This window comes from Salvelinus fontinalis, chromosome 21 (genome assembly GCF_029448725.1).
Source record: "Salvelinus fontinalis isolate EN_2023a chromosome 21, ASM2944872v1, whole genome shotgun sequence".
Classification (NCBI taxonomy): Eukaryota; Metazoa; Chordata; class Actinopteri; order Salmoniformes; family Salmonidae; genus Salvelinus; species Salvelinus fontinalis.
The window spans coordinates 22,895,836-22,914,014 of record NC_074685.1 but is presented as its reverse complement, the minus strand read 5'-3'; the positions used below and the strand labels follow the sequence as shown (position 1 = coordinate 22,914,014).

The 18,179-nt window shown below is 45.5% G+C and overlaps 1 protein-coding gene across 9 annotated transcripts in view; it reads right to left on the bottom strand.

Moving 5' to 3' along the window:
• Window positions 1-18,179, bottom strand: part of LOC129818464 (regulator of G-protein signaling 3-like) — a 229,817-nt gene that overhangs the window by 50,167 nt on the left and 161,471 nt on the right. For all 9 annotated transcript variants that reach the window (XM_055874372.1, XM_055874371.1, XM_055874368.1 and 6 more), the window contains one exon: window positions 16,321-17,229. In XM_055874372.1, coding sequence (XP_055730347.1) covers window positions 16,321-17,229 — 909 coding nt within the window. The remainder of the gene's footprint in view (window positions 1-16,320; window positions 17,230-18,179) is intronic.

Below are 18,179 nucleotides of genomic sequence, written 5' to 3'. Positions count from 1 at the left end.
GTGATCTTCCTGTCTGGGTTGGCGCCCCCCCTTGGGTTGTGCCGTGGCGGAGATCTTTGTGGGGTATACTCGGCCTTGTTTCAGGATGGTAAGTTGGTGGTTGATATCCCTCTAGTGGTGTGGGGGCTGTGCTTTGGCAAAGTGGGTGGGGTTATATCCTTCCTGTTTGGCCCTGTCCGGGGGTATCATCGGATGGGGCCACAGTGTCTCCTGACCCCTCCTGTCTCAGCCTCCAGTATTTATGCTGCAGTAGTTTGTGTCGGGGGGCTAGGGTCAGTTTGTTATATCTGGAGTACTTCTCCTGTCTTATCCGGTGTCCTGTGTGAATTTAAGTATGCTCTCTCTAATTCTCTCTTTCTTTCTCTCTCTCGGAGGACCTGAGCCCTAGGACCATGCCTCAGGACTACCTGGCATGATGACTCCTTGCTGTCCCCAGTCCAACTGGCCGTACTGCTGCTCCAGTTTCAACTGTTCTGCCTGCGGCTATGGAACCCTGACCTGTTCACAGGACATGCTACCTGTCCCAGACCTGCTGTTTTTAACTCTCTAGAGACAGCAGGAGCGGTAGAGATACTCTTAATGATCGGCTATGAAAAGCCAACTGACATTTACTCCTGATGTGCTGACTTGCTGCACCCTCGACAATTACTGTGATTATTATTATTTGACCATGCTGGTCATTTATGAACATTTGAGCATCTTGGCCATGTTCTTTTATAATCTCCACCCGGCACAGCCAGAAGAGGACTGGCCACCCCTCATAGCCTGGTTCCTCTCTAGGTTTCTTCCTAGGTTCTGGCCTTTCTAGGGAGTTTTTCCTAGCCACTGTGCTTCTTCACCTGCATTGCTTGCTGTTTTGGGTTTTAGGCAGGGTTTCTGTACAGCACTTTGAGATATCAGCTGAAGTAAGAAGGGCTATATAAATACATTTGATTTGATTTATTACAACGATCGTGAAACTTACTGTAATAGAGTTCCATGAAAATGGGCAAAAATAGCTTTTTAGCAAAAAACTATTTTTCAAGCAAGAATTTTGTAGGACTGGGGGAGGGGAAAACTGAAAACTAGGTGTTATTGGCAGAGGTCTGGAACTCTCTTTGTTATTGATCTATTAACCAATTTACCGCATAGCGATGTCACCGCGGAAAGCCGAAACTCCCGCCCATGCAAACCTGCTGATTGGAAGGTCTTGTGTAGATTGTATTTTCAACCAGCAACTATCAGGAATTAACACTGGTTAAAAAAATCACACTTTTACAGTGTTAGTTTTATCAGCTGTTGTACAACATGATACAAAACACAAGGAAAAACATAATTTTGACTGCACTTGGCCTTTAAACATTGGCATTCCTGAAATGAGATTTGGAAGATGAAGTAAGTGCTGGATAATGTGGTTCTTGTTGGGTCAGTAGCACATGGCTAGAGAACAATATCATTTTCTCTGTAGCACAGACCATGTTGTGTTACCATTGGATATGGAGACATGACCGCGGGTACATTATGGTCATATAAAGTTCAGATGAGTTATGAAACTTAGTTAACGTCCATGAGGTAGTTATGAGCATGAACAGGTCAGATAAAGGGTCAAATAGATAGTGAGTAAACAAGGAGATGAATGTGACATAGACGTTGTACTGTTTGACCATCAACATAATCTATTGGCTGTATCGTGCCTGTAGGAAAAGGACTGGGCTTTCTGTTGTTGTTCAAGGTGCTTTGGCGTGCATCCTAAATGGAACCCTACCCTCTATGTAGTCATATAGAGCCTTATGTGTCCTGGTCAAAAGTAGTGCACTAAATAAGGAATTGGGTTCTATTTGGGAAGAAGCCGTGTTCTCTCTGTGGGATCAATGTGCTATACACAGAGATAGAGAGAGCAGGGTGTTCTCTCAGCTAATGTCAGCGATGAAGACTCCCCAACTAGCTGTCTAACACCTCCCAAACACAACACCACCACACACACTCTCTAACACAGTTGTTAGGAGTCAGGGTGACATAGGGATGGAATTACCTGACATCTCCCCAGGCAGGGAACAGGGTTATAGAACAGGCTGTACTGAAGAAGATGATGGAGGGAGATACAGGGAGTGAGAAAGAAGGAGATGGACCTCTGGGCAGTGGCGGGTGGGACTGAGGGATGAGAGAGAGAGACGATGAGAGAGAGAAAAAGAGGAAAGGAGAGCGAGTGAAACCATTATCAACTTCCAGGCCCAACTAACCTCACAACTTAACTGTGAGCTTGTGGAACCTGGCAACAGAGTATGGAGAGAAAGATCTGCCTTGAAACTCCCTGTGTGTGTGTCGAGCGTGTCTGAGTCAGTGTGTGTTTATCAACTGGTAAACGGCTTGTTCACTGACATAGTGAGTGTGTCTCATCCCTCTCTACACAATACTTGCCAAAGCACTGCTATGGCAACCGGTGCCATTAACGCACCCAACAGGCAGTCACTACCTACACAAACACACATGCACGCGCGCACACACACACACACACACACACACACACACACACACACACACACACACACACACACACACACACACACACACACACACACACACACACACACACACACACACACACACACACACACACACACTGCATGGAGGGTGACGAGAGGGGCCTGCTGGATCTTCTCCCCCCAGCCAGACGTCAAGGGCTAGTTTGTTGTGGATGTCTTGTTGTGGACACCATACTACCTCCTATGCCAACCCACGCCTGTACACTACACACTCAGAGGGAAATTAGGTAGGTAATGACAAGAGGTTTGTCGGGAAGAGAGGAGCTGGACAGAGAAGCTACATCCCTCCCTCACTTGGCAATGGCAGTCCTGTCAACCTTTTCAAGTCTCTTCTGAACTTTGGGCCTGGGTGACTGTTAAGTTGAGCACTTGAGGACAAAAAAAGCTGTATGCAAATAAAACATGATTGATCTGAGTGCACTGTCCACCTCTCCCTCAGTCTCTCAGCTCTCCTGCACTTTATAAGGCCTTAGAAGCAAATCCCCACTCACCAATGTTCCTCCACACTGTTCCTGAATCAGTGCCAAGCAACATTTCGTTCTAAATGGATGAAGGCAGACTGTTCCCATAGCCCATTCCCACTGTGTCTCACAATGCTGCTTCTAAGACCCCAGCACGCTAAAGCCTCAGAGGAAGCAGCCACACAATCACCGCCACACAAACAAACAAAAGAGCTTCTCTTCATTAGCTGGGGATTACCAAGCCATTGTGGCAGGGATTTAAGAAAACATTTCATTTTAGGCTGAGGGACTGAGCTCCTGTAGAACACTGTGGAGAGGGAGCTAACACAAGGCTGACCTTATGGCAGGGTCAAGTCTAGAGGTTTGGTTAGTGGGGTGTGGGTTGGTACGATAAGTTATGAAAATATATGCACTCACTACTGTAAGTCGCTCTGGATAAGAGCATCTGCTATATGACTAAAATGTCAAAATGTTAAATGGCTGGCCCACTTGGTAGCAACACCACCTGATGGGGATTGGAGCTGGGAACATTGGACAGACCGCCTGGCTGCATTCTGCAGACTACTGCTTGGCTACGTCCCAAGGAAAGAGGGTACCATTCATGATGTCCATAACTTGGTAGCCTGATACTGAATACTAAGTTGACCTTCAGCTCCTAGGTACTTGTGCAGATCTGAAATGATTATATTTTAGGACAGGTACAACACATTAGGAACACCCTCCTAACTTTGAGTTGAACACCCCCCCTTTTACCCTCAGAACAGCCTCAATTCGTCAGGGCTTGGACTCTAGAAGGTGTCGAATGCCTTCCACAGGGATGCTGGCCTATGTTGACTCCAATGCTTCCCACTCTTGTGTCAGGTTGGCTGGATGTCCTTTGGGTGGTGGACCATTCATGACACACTCAAACCAGTGCGCCTGGCAGCTACTACCATATTCCATTCAAAGGCACTTACATTTTTTGTCTTGCCAATTCACACTTTGAATGGCACACATACACAATCCATGCCTCAATTGTCTCAAGGCTTAAAAATCCTTCTTTAAACTGTCTCCTCCCATTCATCTACACTGATTGAAGTGGATTTAACAAGTTACATCAATAAGGGATCATAGCTTTCACCTGGAGTCACCTGGTCAGTCTATCTCATGGAATGAGAAATGTTTTGTATAGTCAGTGCATATCCTATACTCTGAACTTGGTCAGCCAGATGAGGATTCCTCTAAATGTTTCTTGCTTCCAGTTTTCTCTTGCCACTGTGCTACTACATGCTCTTTGTGGGTTTAGGGAGGGTAATCGACATACTGAAAGTATTTTGTGCATAAGCACCGATCTTTCATTAATACACCATATATACACAAAGTATGTGGGCACCCCTTCAAATGAGTGGATTCGGCTATTTCAGCTACACCCTTTGCTGACTGGTGTATAAAAGAGTGCACATAGCCATGCAATCTCCATAGACAAACATTGGCAGTATAATGGGCTTACTGAAGAGCTCAATGACTTTCAACATGGCACCATCATAGGATGTTACCTTCCCAACAAGTCAGTTGGTCAAATGCCTGCACTGCTAGAGCTGCCCCGTTCAACTTTAAGGGCTGTTATTGTGAAGTGGAAACATCTAGGATCAACAACGGCTCAGCCGCGAAGTGATAGGCCACACAAGCTCACAGAACGGGTCCGCCGAGTACTGAAATGCGTAAATTGTCTGTCCTCTGTTGCAACACTTCTGAACTGCCTCTGGAAGTCAGCACAACAACTGTTCGTCGGGAGCGTCATGAAATGGGTTTCCATGGCCGAGCAGCCACACACAAGCCTAAGATCACCATGTGCAATGCCAAGCGTCAGCTGGAGTGGTGTAAAGCTCGCCGCCATTGGACTCTGGAGCAGTGGAAATGCATTCTCTGTAGTGATGAATCACACTTCACCATCTGGCAGTCCGATGGACTAATCTGTGTTTGGAGGATGCCAGGAGAACGCTACTTTCCCCAATGCATAGTGCCAACTGTAAAGTTTGGTGGAGGAGGAATAATGGTCTGGAGCTGTTTTTCCACTGCCAGGCCTCTTAGTTCCAGTGAAGGGAAATCTTAACTCTACAGCATACAATGACATTCTTAATGATTCTGTGCTTCCAACTTTGTGGCAACAGTTTGGGGGAGGCCCTTTCCTGTTTCAGCATGACAATGACCCCGTGCACAAAGTGAGGTCCATACAGAAATGTTTTGTCAAGATCGGTGCGGAAGAACTTGAATGACATAAACAAAGCCCTGACCTCAACCGCATCGAACACCTTTGGGATGAATTGGAACGCCGACTGCAAGCCAGGCCTAATGGCCCAACATCAGTGCCCGACCTCACGAATGCTCTTGTGGCTACATGGAAGCAAGTCCCCGCAGCAATGTTCCAACATCTAGTGGAAAGCCTTTCCAGAAGAGTGAAGGCTGTTATAGCAGCAAAGGGGGGACCAACCCCATATTAATGCCCAAGATTTTGGAATGAGATGTTCGACAAGCAGGTGTCCACATACCTTTGGTAATGTAGTGTACTTGGCAATGGCAGATCTCAAATCACATTTCCAAATTTGTATTGACTACAGAACTTGTCTAAGTTGTCAATATTAATGTAACCATTCAGAATGATAATGAATATAATGTTAATACTAATAATTATGATTGTGAATAAATGTCTCCTTAAGAGGTTGAATAGTTTGTTTGACATTGAGCTGTTCAACAAAGGGAGTCTCCGATTAGATTAGAGAACAGAGAGCTGGCTGGGTGGAGGCCAACACTGTACTGGCTGGAGCTGTCCACATGTCATTCCTCATCTATCCCTCCCTCACTTCTCTCTCTCTCTGTTCTCTCTACGTTTTCTCTCTCTTTCTCTCGACTCGATCGCTCTCTCTCCCTCTCCCTCTCTCTCTTTCTCACACACATGACTGCACGCACCTATGCACACCTGTGCTCACACACGCACGCACGCACACGCAGGCACGCAACACACGCATAATAATATTTGGCACCTTCGTAGTTGTGAAGAATAGAAAACAATGAACACTCTTTGTCAGGGTGCAGGGACAATGTTTACCATTTTTAAACGAAATGACATATAAAAACACAGGTACACAAACAAAAGCACACAGAGTCGTCCAGTTTAACTACGCCTGTATTATCTCTAGGAAAGGCGGGAAATCTATAAAGCAGACAGGCACATCTCTTTAAGTTGCATAACCATTCTATTTGTTTTGACAGACAGCCAGTCACAAAGAAAGGCGTCCATGTCAGAACATTCTGACACTCCTTCATAAGCCCATGAAAACCTCATTCTGATGGCTCTTCTCAGAAGACCCGCTATCGCAGTCGCCCAGATAGCCTGCTCTTTCCCCCTCATGTCAGTGTGACTGTCTATCTCCAGAGCCACAATGTCTTCCCCTTTTCCTGCCTGTCTAGCGGCATCCCCTTGGAGGAATGCACATACTTAGCTAGCATTCTCCCTGCTCTAAATGGGTCCCTCATCGAGTCTTACAGTATATTTACCCCAGCACACTGAAGGGTATTTGGATCATGCGTTACCCATTACATCTATCTCTATCTGGGTTGGCATTCACGCCATATAGTGCGCCACACAAGCATTCATTCAGTTGTATGTATAGCCTAGCATCATGCGCTAACCTCGCAGAATAATGTAGCAGGGGGTGTAGAGAAAATGTGTCACAGGCCACAACTCATCCCTACTAAACCCACTTAGTACATGTTTACTGCATTAGCTTTATCTAACACTTATCCGAATGGGATGAGGCAGGAAACAATGACCTGTGTTAGCAGGGCACATAACTCTTTGGAATGGAGTGTCTAGACCAATCAGGAATGGGTCATTGTCACTGTGGGCGAGTACAGAAGGGTTCTCTATTCCCTATGTCAGGGGTAGGCAATCCTGGTCCTGGAGGGACGCAGGCACTTCATGTTTAAGATTGAACTGATCTGGAAGACCAGGTGTGTTGAATTTAGGCAATCACTGAACTGATCACTGAGCTCAGTTGCTCTGGTGTGGTGTCTAGTTTGAACAAAATCGTGCTGTACCTGCGGCACTCCAGGAAAAGGGCTGCCTACCCCTGATCTATGTCATCAACTACTTTTGCCCTGAGTTTCTTAGGCTGCGATTCAAACCAACGCAGATAAACAACATCGCACTGCGATTGACTTTTAGAATGTTTGCGCTGTATCAGAGCTGTAATCATGGTAACAGCCATAAAAACAGATGGCCAACTTCCTCATTAATGTCTCTTTACCTTGATGCATGCTCCATCCTTATCATTACACCTGCCTCTCTCCCCAAGAGCTGAATTCCCCCCAACCCCCCTCCTCACCTCAATCAGCTCCAGTCCCAGCAGGCCTTTCCAAGTGGGCGGCAGAACAGAAAAAGTTAGAGAGAGAGAAACTAATATGGGAGACTATTGCTCAAGACAGACAACACTATGTAACTATGCCAGTGCCCTAGTTTATTCTTTGACATAGTAAGACACAGGATATGTATCGTGAAGATCTATCTTTGCCACGTTAATGCCTCTTCACACACACACACACACACACACACACACACACACACACACACACACACTTACAGTTATACCCTCCCGTTCATCCTCTTCCCAAAACCTCCCTGCTGAGGATGTTGGAAATAAACAAAGAATGGCTCATGTATCATGAGCATCACGTTTGGATAAAAGGTTGGTGAGTTCATATACGTTCTAAACCCATTTGTACTGGTCGTAAAAGGGAAGAAGAGATGGGAACCTTACTGGAGATGATCACTTACAAACCTCACAAAACCCATTGAGAAACTCCCCTGCTATAGGCCTACATCATGTATTGTGTATGTAATGTCAATAAAACATGTAATTCAATTACTATATAAACTCCAGTCAAGACAAGATTAGATAAACTGTGAAATACCATATATCAAACACCCTATTAAAAACCCACATGCGCTCCATTCAGGCATTTCTGAATGGAGAGGGGGGCCTTGGCGTGGGTTGAATGTCCTGTACACACTCACAGTTTACTCCACTTCACAAATATTTACATGTTACCCATTTAGTGTTTTACTAGATGACTCCAGCTCCAGTGTCCCACATGAGACTGACCCCTGATGACCCTTTGTCCCCTCGGATGGTCCCAGCCAACCAGAACACAGCCACATGTTTACCCAGCATCCTCGCTGTTTGGAGTGGTACACTTGTAGTAGTACCCTGTGCCAAATGCTTTAACCGTAACTGTGTTCTCTGAGACCAAAGTAAACACCAATACTGTAGACCACATAGTGTCTTTACATGTGTTTTGGAGCTAGCTAAGCTAACAGAATGAGACACTGTCAATGTAACAGTCGTTCTCTGTCAGCGTTGGACTTCACTTCAACAACACTACTCTATGGACAATTCTTATCTACATCTTGATTCAGTTGTCGTTCCCTAAAGATAGAAAGGTTCATATTTAGCACTGTGTTTGCCATGCAGTGATTTGTTTTGTTAACTGGCTTTTGGGACTGTTGTTAAGGGTCAGAATAGCAGGCCTTTTATCAGCAAGGCTGTGCCCTTCACCCACTATGCCATCTAGCTAGTAGCTGAGGAACTACATTAGAAACAAACACTGCCCAGTTTGACCCAATCCCCAGATGTTGTCAGAAAGTAGATTAAGTTATTTGAGAAAACTTGCAGAGGGAGAAATGGCTGCTGAAGTAACTTTTCTTCCAGGACTCAAGGAGATATTGTGTAATGTGTATTGAGACTGGACTGCTTAGAGTAGTCTGAACTAACAGCAGGTAGTGACAGACCATACAGACTTGACAGAGATGAAAACTACACAGAGATTACAGAGTTATAACCTCCCTGGAAAGCTCCCTTTTATTTTATCTTTCTCAGGGCCAGAACTTTCAATGAAATTGTCTTCTACTTCAATTGCTTTTCAGCCAAGCAAAACATGACGTCTTCATCCATGAACTAAAAGTCATGACCTGTATATGATGTCAAGGCACTTTCAGGTCATGACTTTGAAGACTTCATAGGGTTTAATGTTAGTGATATCTTCTCCATCCGCTTCCTATTGGAGAGAACAGCTTAACCGTGATTGAAATTACGTTATAGAATAGGAGCAAACGTGTTCCATTCTGTATTGTACTGTGACTGTGGCTTGCAACATTCCTCCTTCTCTCGCTATATCCCTCTCTCCCTCGCTCCCTCTCTCCCTCCTTTAGAACTCTCTATATCTTGTGTCTGGACTGAGGAAGAGAGAAGTACAGTGCATCTCTGTGGTCTGGTCGTTGTGGTCCTCACATACCATGACAAACTAACTGAAGACAGTCTTGTCCTACCAGAACATGATTATAATACCACTGCTTCTCACAAACCACAGGAGGATGTTGCAGTTGTTGAACCGTTACATAGTGGAGGGTAGAGGGAGGATGGATGAGTTCAACATACCACCAGACCATCTTTCATCTCACCATCCATCTCTCACTCATTGTGAGGTGTCTGTCCCCCACTGTCTCTAAAGAACACTCACACATCAGTGCGCGCGCACACACACACACACACACACACACACACACACACACACACACACACACACACACACACACACACACACACTTTGTCGGCTACATAACCACTCTCAGAACATGTTTTATTTAATCCTGATGGGCAGGTGTGTGTGTTTCTCTCTGTGTGTGTGTGTGTGTGTGTGTGTGTTTCTCTCTGTGTGTGTGTGTGTGTTTCTCTCTGTGTGTGTGTGTGTGTGTGTGTGTGTGTGTGTGTGTGTGTGTGTGTGTGTGTGTGTGTGTGTGTGTGTGTGTGTGTGTGTGTGTGTGTGTGTCTGTGTGTGGGTGTGTGTACATACCAGCATGTTTGTATATATTTATGTGTCAGTGCATTCTTGTGTGTGGCGCTGCATAAAAACGTAAGCTCCCTCAGTAAACACAATAACATTCTGTTTCCCTAGCAGGTTAAGATTGCATGTGTTTATGCAGCCATTTCAAACAGAGATCCAACTCCCATCAACTTACTGGCTTGACCTTGTAAACTCAGGTTACCTCGGCACCTATGTCACCGGGAATGCTCTCTATGCACTTTTCTAAACACGAATTCCAAATGTAACCCAATGACAATAACCTGCAGCTCTGAGTCAGACAGGTATATGAGTGTGATGTATCTGTGTGGAGGAGAAGTTGACAAGGAGTTCAGGCACAAGTGTGACCAACGAAAAAATACGCCATTGTGATTTAATCATCACATTGAGATTGGCTCCAGCACACTCTTGGTGTCTGCCACTCTCTCTAACTCTCTTTCTCTCTCTCTCTCCCTGTCTGTCTCTCTCCCTGTCCTTATGAAGGGGCACTAAAGGCTTCTAACACAGGGAAAAACAGCAGCGCGGAAAGAAAAGAGGACAATAGCGTGTAAATCAGAACTATTAAAGGACAAGATAAACACCCCAGAGCTAAGAGGAAAAAGATAGAGATAGAGGAGAGAAGAGACGAGAATAGAAGAGTGGACAAGAGATGCCAACACACACACACCAACATTTTCCCTTGTCTTTCTCCATAGTGGGAGTCGATATTCACGGAATAATAAGGAATTCCCCTCGACCACGCCGACAAATTGGGGGAAACAAACATTCTTTCCCATTGACCCCCAGTGTAAAAGAGCTAACTTTGACTTTGACTTTGATTTCATACACAGAAATAATAAAACATGCCGATAAGCTTCTGTGTTCTTCAAAGTACATGTAACCAGGTCAAAAATCAATGCTCCCACATAGGGAAATAAAGCCTGTGAGAAGAGTCTTGTGGCTGCAGGTTATTCAGTGTTGGAGAGTAGGAAATGCAGGGACCCGGTGTCCAAGTAGGCTGTGTGTAGCTATGTGTGTGTAACATTTTTAGTCACAGGTAAGACATTTAACTTGTTTAACATAGTCCGTTAGTAACGTCACTCACTGTATGTGTTGTTGGTCTTGGCTGGCTCAGTGTTCCGCTAGCACTCTCATGTGGCTGCTAGCACCGTCATGTAAAGGGGCCTGAGGGAAGCCCGACAATATTACGTTTTTAGTAGTGAGAACAAGGGAGCAGGCAATGTTGAAAAGTAGTGTTTAGACATGTTGTACTTTGCTTAAATTATGCTTTGTAATTGACTAAAACAAGTAGACAAAAATAAAATTGCGTTTGAAAAAGGTCAAGTCTTGCTGTGAGCCACTGGAGAAACCTAGGTAGGTAGAAACAGGTTGCTTTCCCCACAGGTGGGTGGGGCTGCAATGTTCTATCTAATACCGACGGGGTCTATCCTTCTCATCTACTGTGATGTTTGGTAACCCAGAGTGACAATCGCTAAGTGACGAGGTGTCTCTGACAGCCTTGGAGAGCTTGCCGTTGATCCATGGGGGGGCTATGTATAAATAACCCACAATGCCTTAATCCCACTGTCCAATAGGAGGTGGCGCTGATGGACAATTGTACGAAATAACAATGAATATCTTCTTCATCTAAGAAAAATATATCCACACGAGTTATGTAAAATATCTACAAGGTGGAATTTGTGTTTCACAACTATATCAAGCCCTGCCCGTAAATAGTTAACTCCTCCTGATGTAAACCACTGAGACATCTCTGCGAAGGTTCAAGTATGTTTCCCTCCATGCCACTTGGCATCTTTATGCTGACTAACGATACACTTTATGCTGACTAACGAGCACTTTAAAGGTTAACATAATTTGTCTACATCGTATATACACAGAAACAAGGCTTGGGGCTATGTTGGATACTGCAGTGTATAAATCCCTATGGTGTACACCAGGGCTGACAGCACAAGGGAACTAGGTATTTTGTTGTAGCACAAGAAGAGAAGAGTTTTTAACTCAGATGGGCTATGTGGTAATACTGTAGGGTCTATTCATACCCTGTGTCCTACTGCACTCTATTTTGTGTAACAGACAACAGAATGCAGTAATGCACATACACAAAATAGTTCAAATTGTTGAAGTGAAATGAAAAAAATTACTTGTTTCAAAAAATTCTAAAAAACACAAAAGGAATGTAGTGTGTGCAAGTGTGTGCAATCTAAACTAGTAGTGTGTGCAATCTAAGTGTCACATGATCTGTCACATGATCTCAGTATATATACACCTGTTCTGAAAGGCCCCAGAGTCTGCAACACCACTAAGCAAGGGGCACCACCAAGCAAGCGGCACCATGAAAACCAAGGAGCTCTCCAAACAGGTCAGGGACAAAGTTGTCGAGAAGTACAGATCAGAGTTAGGTTATAAAAAATATCCGAAACTTTGAACATCCCACAGAGCACCATTAAATCCATTATTAAAAAATTGAAAGAATATGGCACAACAACAAACTTGCCAAGAGAGGGCCGCCCACCAAAACTCATGGACCAGGCAAGGAGGGCATTAATCAGAGAGGCAACAAAGAGACCAAAGATAACCCTGAAGAGCTGAAAAGCTCCACAGCGGAGATTGGAGTATCTGTCCATTGGACCACTTTAATCTGTACAATCCACAGAGCTGGGCTTTATGGAAGAGTAGCCAGAAAAAGTCATTGCTTTAAAAAAAATAATAAGCAAACACACTTGGTGTTTGCCAAAAAGCATGTGGGAGACTCACCAAACATATGGAAGAATGTACTCTGGTCAGATGAGACTAAAAACAAACTTTTTGGCCATCAAGGAAAATGCTATGTCTGGCGCAAACCCAACACCTCTCATCACCCTGAGAACACTATCCCCACAGTGAAGCATGGTGGTGGCAGCATCATGCTGTGGGGGTGTTTTTCATCGGCAGGGACTGGGAAACTGGTCAGAATTGAAGGAATGATGGATGACGCTAAATACTGGGAAAATCTTGAGGGAAACCTGTTTCAGTCTTCCAGAGATTTAAGATTAGGACGGAGCTTCACCTTACTGCAGGACAACGACCCTAAGCATACTGCTAAAACAACACACAAGCCATTTAAGGGGAAACATTTAAATGTCTTGGAATGGCCTAGTCAAAGCCCAGACCTCAATCCAATTGAGAATCTGTGGTATGACTTAAAGATTGCAGTACACCAGCGGAACCCATCCAACTTAAAGAATCTGGAGCAGGTTTGCCTTGAATGGGCAAAAGTCCCAGTGGCTAGATGTGCCAAGCTTCATAGAGACATACCCCAAGAGACTAGTTAAGCACGCTCAAGTTTTCCTTTTTTTTGTCTTATTTCTTGTCTGTTTCACAATTAAAAATATTTTGCATCTTCAAAGTGGTAGGCATGTTGTGTAAATCAAATGATACAAACGCCCAAAAATCTATTTTAATTCCAGGTTGTAAGGCAACAAAATAGGAAAAATGCCAAGGGGGTGAATATTTTCGCAAGCCACTGTATCTAATGGGATACAGTATTAACATATAAAGTGTATCCCAAGTGGTGCAGCGGTCTAAGGCACTCTCAGTGCTTGAGGCGTCACTACAGACACCCTGGTTTGAATCCAGGCTGTATCACAACCAGCCGTGATTGGGAGTCCCGTCTGGGTTTGGCCGATGCAGGCCTTCATTGTAAATAAGAATTTGTTCTTAACTGACTTGCCTAGGTAAATATGTATATACTGTATTCTAGTAATAGCTCATCCTATATACACATTTTCTATTAACATACCGTCCATACCGGTGTCTATACACACCACTATATACATATATATTTATATTCCTGACTCTTGACATTGCTTGTTCTGATATTTCTTAATTTCTTTCTTTTTACTTTTTGGATCATGTGTGAAATGTTTTGTATTGTTACAGTAGGTGTTGCTAGGGTAAATTGTTCCATGGGCCAGAGAGAACATTTTCCAATTTTATACCACATTTCAGGCAGTTCTGCTCATTTTGACATGGGGCAAAAAGAACATTTTTGCTGTATTACAGAACATTACCTGCAATTCTATGCCATGTTAATGATATCTGAGTGAGAGTGATTTGAGGTCAGGGCCCTTGGGCATGTGCCCTGCATGCCCGGTCGGTATTGGGCCATGATTTAGACAGCTGGCTAAACTAATTTACCAATCTAAAACTTGTTAGCTGACATGGCTAATTGAGTATGACTGTCAGTGACAGACATAACAAGAGAAAAACTGCTGATCCACAACCAAATGTTGTGCATTCTTCTTTTTCTATAATCCACATGTTCATGTCTTTAACAGCTCCAACCAAAGCACCATTTGTGAATCCACAATCCCCCCAACTGGTCAAGCTATTGAACCAGCTTTACCCTATGCGTCTCCTCTTTTTGCAGCACATGATAGTTTAGATTCTGCTTACACACAGATAGACAGGTAGACAGACAAATGCACACACAATCGCACGCACCTTAAACACACACACAATCTAGATCCCACCTAATTTAGAGATGCCATGTGATTTAGTGTGAGGGACTGACAGCCCTTTTAATAATGGAAACACAGAGCTGTAGTGCTCGGTCCATGATGCCAATAGGTAGTAAAATTACTCCCACTATCTGCCAAGACCAATAGGCTGAGCCTGCTAGCTGCATTCCTCCCTCCAAACAGAGAACGAAACGCCATTTAAGGCTCCATGTCAGACCAACAACTATAGCTCTCTCTCTCTCACTCACTCACTCACTCACTCACTCACTCACTCTCACTGACTACCTCCATGTAGACTGACTCATCATCGCCTGTGATCAGGCCTACCACCGTCGTGTCGTCAGCTAACTTAATAATGGTGTTGAAGGTGTGCGTTGCCACACAGTCGTGGGTGAACAGGGAGCACAGAAGGAGACTAAGCACACACCCCTGTGGGGCCCCTGTGTTAAGGTTCACCTAGGTGGGTGAGGGCAGTGTGCAGAGCAATTGAGAATGCGTCATCTATGGATCGTGGCTACTTCCTGTTTCTGCTTGTAAACAGGAAGCAAGAGTACAGAGTCACGATCTGATTTGCCAAATGGCGGATGAGGGAGTGCCTTGTATGCTTGCTTGTGGGTAGAATAGCAATGGTCTAGGACTGTATCGCTCCTAGTCGCTGGCAACCAGAAAGGCAGCCTCTGGGTGTGGTTTTTCTGCTTGTTTATAGCCTTGTACAGTTCGTTGAGCACCAGATTGTTATTTTTATTGTACTGAGGTGGAATGTATACAGCAGTCACGATAACTCCCTTGGGAGTTAGAAGGGTCGGCATTTGACCATCAGGTATTCTAAGACGGGTGAACAGTGGGTCGACACTTCCACCACGCTGGAATCAGCACAACAGTTGGTTGAAGAAGAGTCTAACCCCTCCCCCCCATGATTTCCCGACTCCACTGTCCTTTCTGCCTGGTGAATGGAGAATCCATCGAGTTGGATAGCCGTGGGGGGTATCTTGTCCAAGAGCCATGTTTCTGAAAAGCAAAGAATATTGCAGTTCCAAGAGACCCGCTGGTAGCAAATCTGCGATCGGAGGTCATCCATCTTATTATCAAGTGACTGTACATTGGCCAGTAGAATGGCCTCTGCTGTGTTCTCAGATACTTAGTTACCACCTACTAGATACTTAGTTACCAGCCAGCAGAGCTGTTTCGACCTAGGCTAATTCAGTACACCAACCATACCGCTTGCCTCTCTTAGCCCTTTCTCCTGCTCTTTCTCAAACACTCTCACACACACACACACACACACACACACACACAAGGAATAATACTGCTTGTTTGTCATTGGTGAGTATAAGTTGAGGTGAGGTTTTGCTCCCGCTCAATGGAAAAATGTGAAAAAGAGAACCAGACACCGCTTGCCCTCTAGTGGGTAATGTTGAATACTGCAAACTCAACTGTAATGACATTCTAAGTTCTCACGTTCACCACTCGATGGCGGCCAATCTCTAAAATGTAGACAGGTAGTCTTTCCCACTGAACCTATCTTATGATGACAAACTAACCTATCTATACATGGTATCACAGAACATACAAAAATAATATTACAAATATTTACAGTGAATGCCTGATTTTTCCTGTATGATCAGTCTTATATCAACACAAGCCTTTAAAATATCAAATCAAATCAAATCGGATTTGTCACATGGGCCGAATACAACAGCTGTAGACCAAATATGGCATAGTTTCTTGGTACTGGTGTGTATATGGCATTAACCTGTGTGATTTAGTGTGTGTGTGTCTGTGTGTCTGTGTGTGTGTGTGTGTGTGTGTGTGTGTGTGTGTGTGTGTGTGTGTGTGTGTGTGTGTGTGTGTGTGTGTGTGTGTGTGTGTGTGTGTGTGTGTGTGTGTGTGTGTGTGTGTGTGTGTGTGTGTGTGTGTGTCTGAGTATGGTTCTGTACTGACCTTCCTGCCAGAGAAGAGCATGCAGAGCTGGTGCATGGAGCCTCCGTTCTTGGTCAGCTCCTTCTTCAGGGTCTTAGGCGAGGGCAGCGTCCAGCCCCCCTTGTGGGCGTGGGTCGGGTCCAGGCAGTTGATGGCATTGTCTGAGGTGAAGCCAGTGGTGCGTGGGTCCTGCAGCAGACTGCCCTCGCTGTGCGTGCGGCGCCGCAGGGAGTTCTGGACACTCAACCTGCCGCCATGCTTCTCGCAGGCAGAGCCCTCCACCATGCTACGACGCTTACTGTCACTGCGCTCTAGGTAGGTATCATCGCTGTCATCTTCCTCATCATCATCGTCATCTTCATCATCGTCCTCGTCATACTCTTCATCGGTGTTGGGTGAGGAGAGGGCATCGGCGCTGAAGGAGCGGTCTAGGCGGAGCTCGGGGATGACGAAGGAGGATGAAGAGGAAGGGGGGGCGTTGGTGTCGGGGGGGTCTGTCAGGGCTTCGTCATCTGTCGCCGGGGGTTTCACATCTCCTCCCTCCTCCTCCTCCTCCTCCATCTCTCTTTCCTCTCCCTCCTCTATTTCTGCTTCCTCCTCACCCTTCCTCTCCTCCTCCCCCTCCTCCACCTCCTCCTCTCTTTCCCGCCAGATCTCGGGCTCAGTGCCCTCCATGCTCTTGCTGTCCTCCCACTCGGTGGAGGGCGGTGGGGTGGGGGGCACCTTGTGCTCCTCTCCGTCGTCCAGTGGGGTGCAAACCTCCTCCAGGGGGGTGAGAAGCTCAGAGGGGTGCGGGTTGCCCAGGGTCAGGGGCTCTGAGGGGCTGGAGGGGTAGGGGTAGAGGTGATCCTCTTCAGACCCCCGTGGCAGGGGTAGACCTCGTCCTCCTCCCAACTCACATGGAGGGGTGTCCACCTTGGGCTCCAGCATCTGGAGGGAGAGGGAGTTATAAACACTGTCACACGGCACATTTATTTCATATCAAGGGCTTGATGAAGTGGATTAGAACATGAATCACATTTATTAGCACTGGGCTAAAGCAACAGTCAACCAGAGCCTTGCTGAAATGGTCCCAATCACTGAAAATCTATAAGACACATCCCGCATTATTAAATCAATAGAGAAACAAGCCTATACCAACACCAGGCCTGATCTAAATCTTTGCTCCTGACCTCTTATTGACAGCAATCCATTACAATCCTATTGACCTGTTAGTGCGTTCCGTGCCTGGGAGACTAATGGCTCCATACCAACTATCAACAGTGAAGGAGAAGCCAGTGGTTTTGGTTGTATGTTGAGTTTAGCCAGGAAACAGAGGCCACGTGTGTTTATGATGATGAGATTGATACAGCCTGTTTGACTTCCCTTCATGCACTCACCACACACGCACACGCACACACACACACACACACACACACACACACACACACACACACACACACACACACTCCCACACACAGCTCAGCTTTCCAGCAGTAGCACTGCTTGTTGGTTCAGACACATTCCTGGTACTTTATCTTCCTGTCTGGTGTCACACAGACACACTCTGGCCCAACCACCTCAGGGCCTCTGGGACAGACGGGAGGGAGCAATGTGGAGGAAAACAATGTGGCTCAACCTCCCTGAGTATATCTGAAACCCTCCATCTACACCATCACCTCCCCACCATCTCTTCTCCATTCATATTCACCTATACCTTCTTTCTCCCATCTCTGTTTTATCTACCCTTGCCCTTGAACCCCCTCCCCTCCCATTGTATGTCTTCTGGTGTTGGACTCTGCTGAGGGAGCTGTAGTATACAAGGCAAGGCCACTACGGCGCTACACCACACATAGGCATTATTTAGCTGATTGTTTTACCTCTCTGTCTCTCCTTGTGTG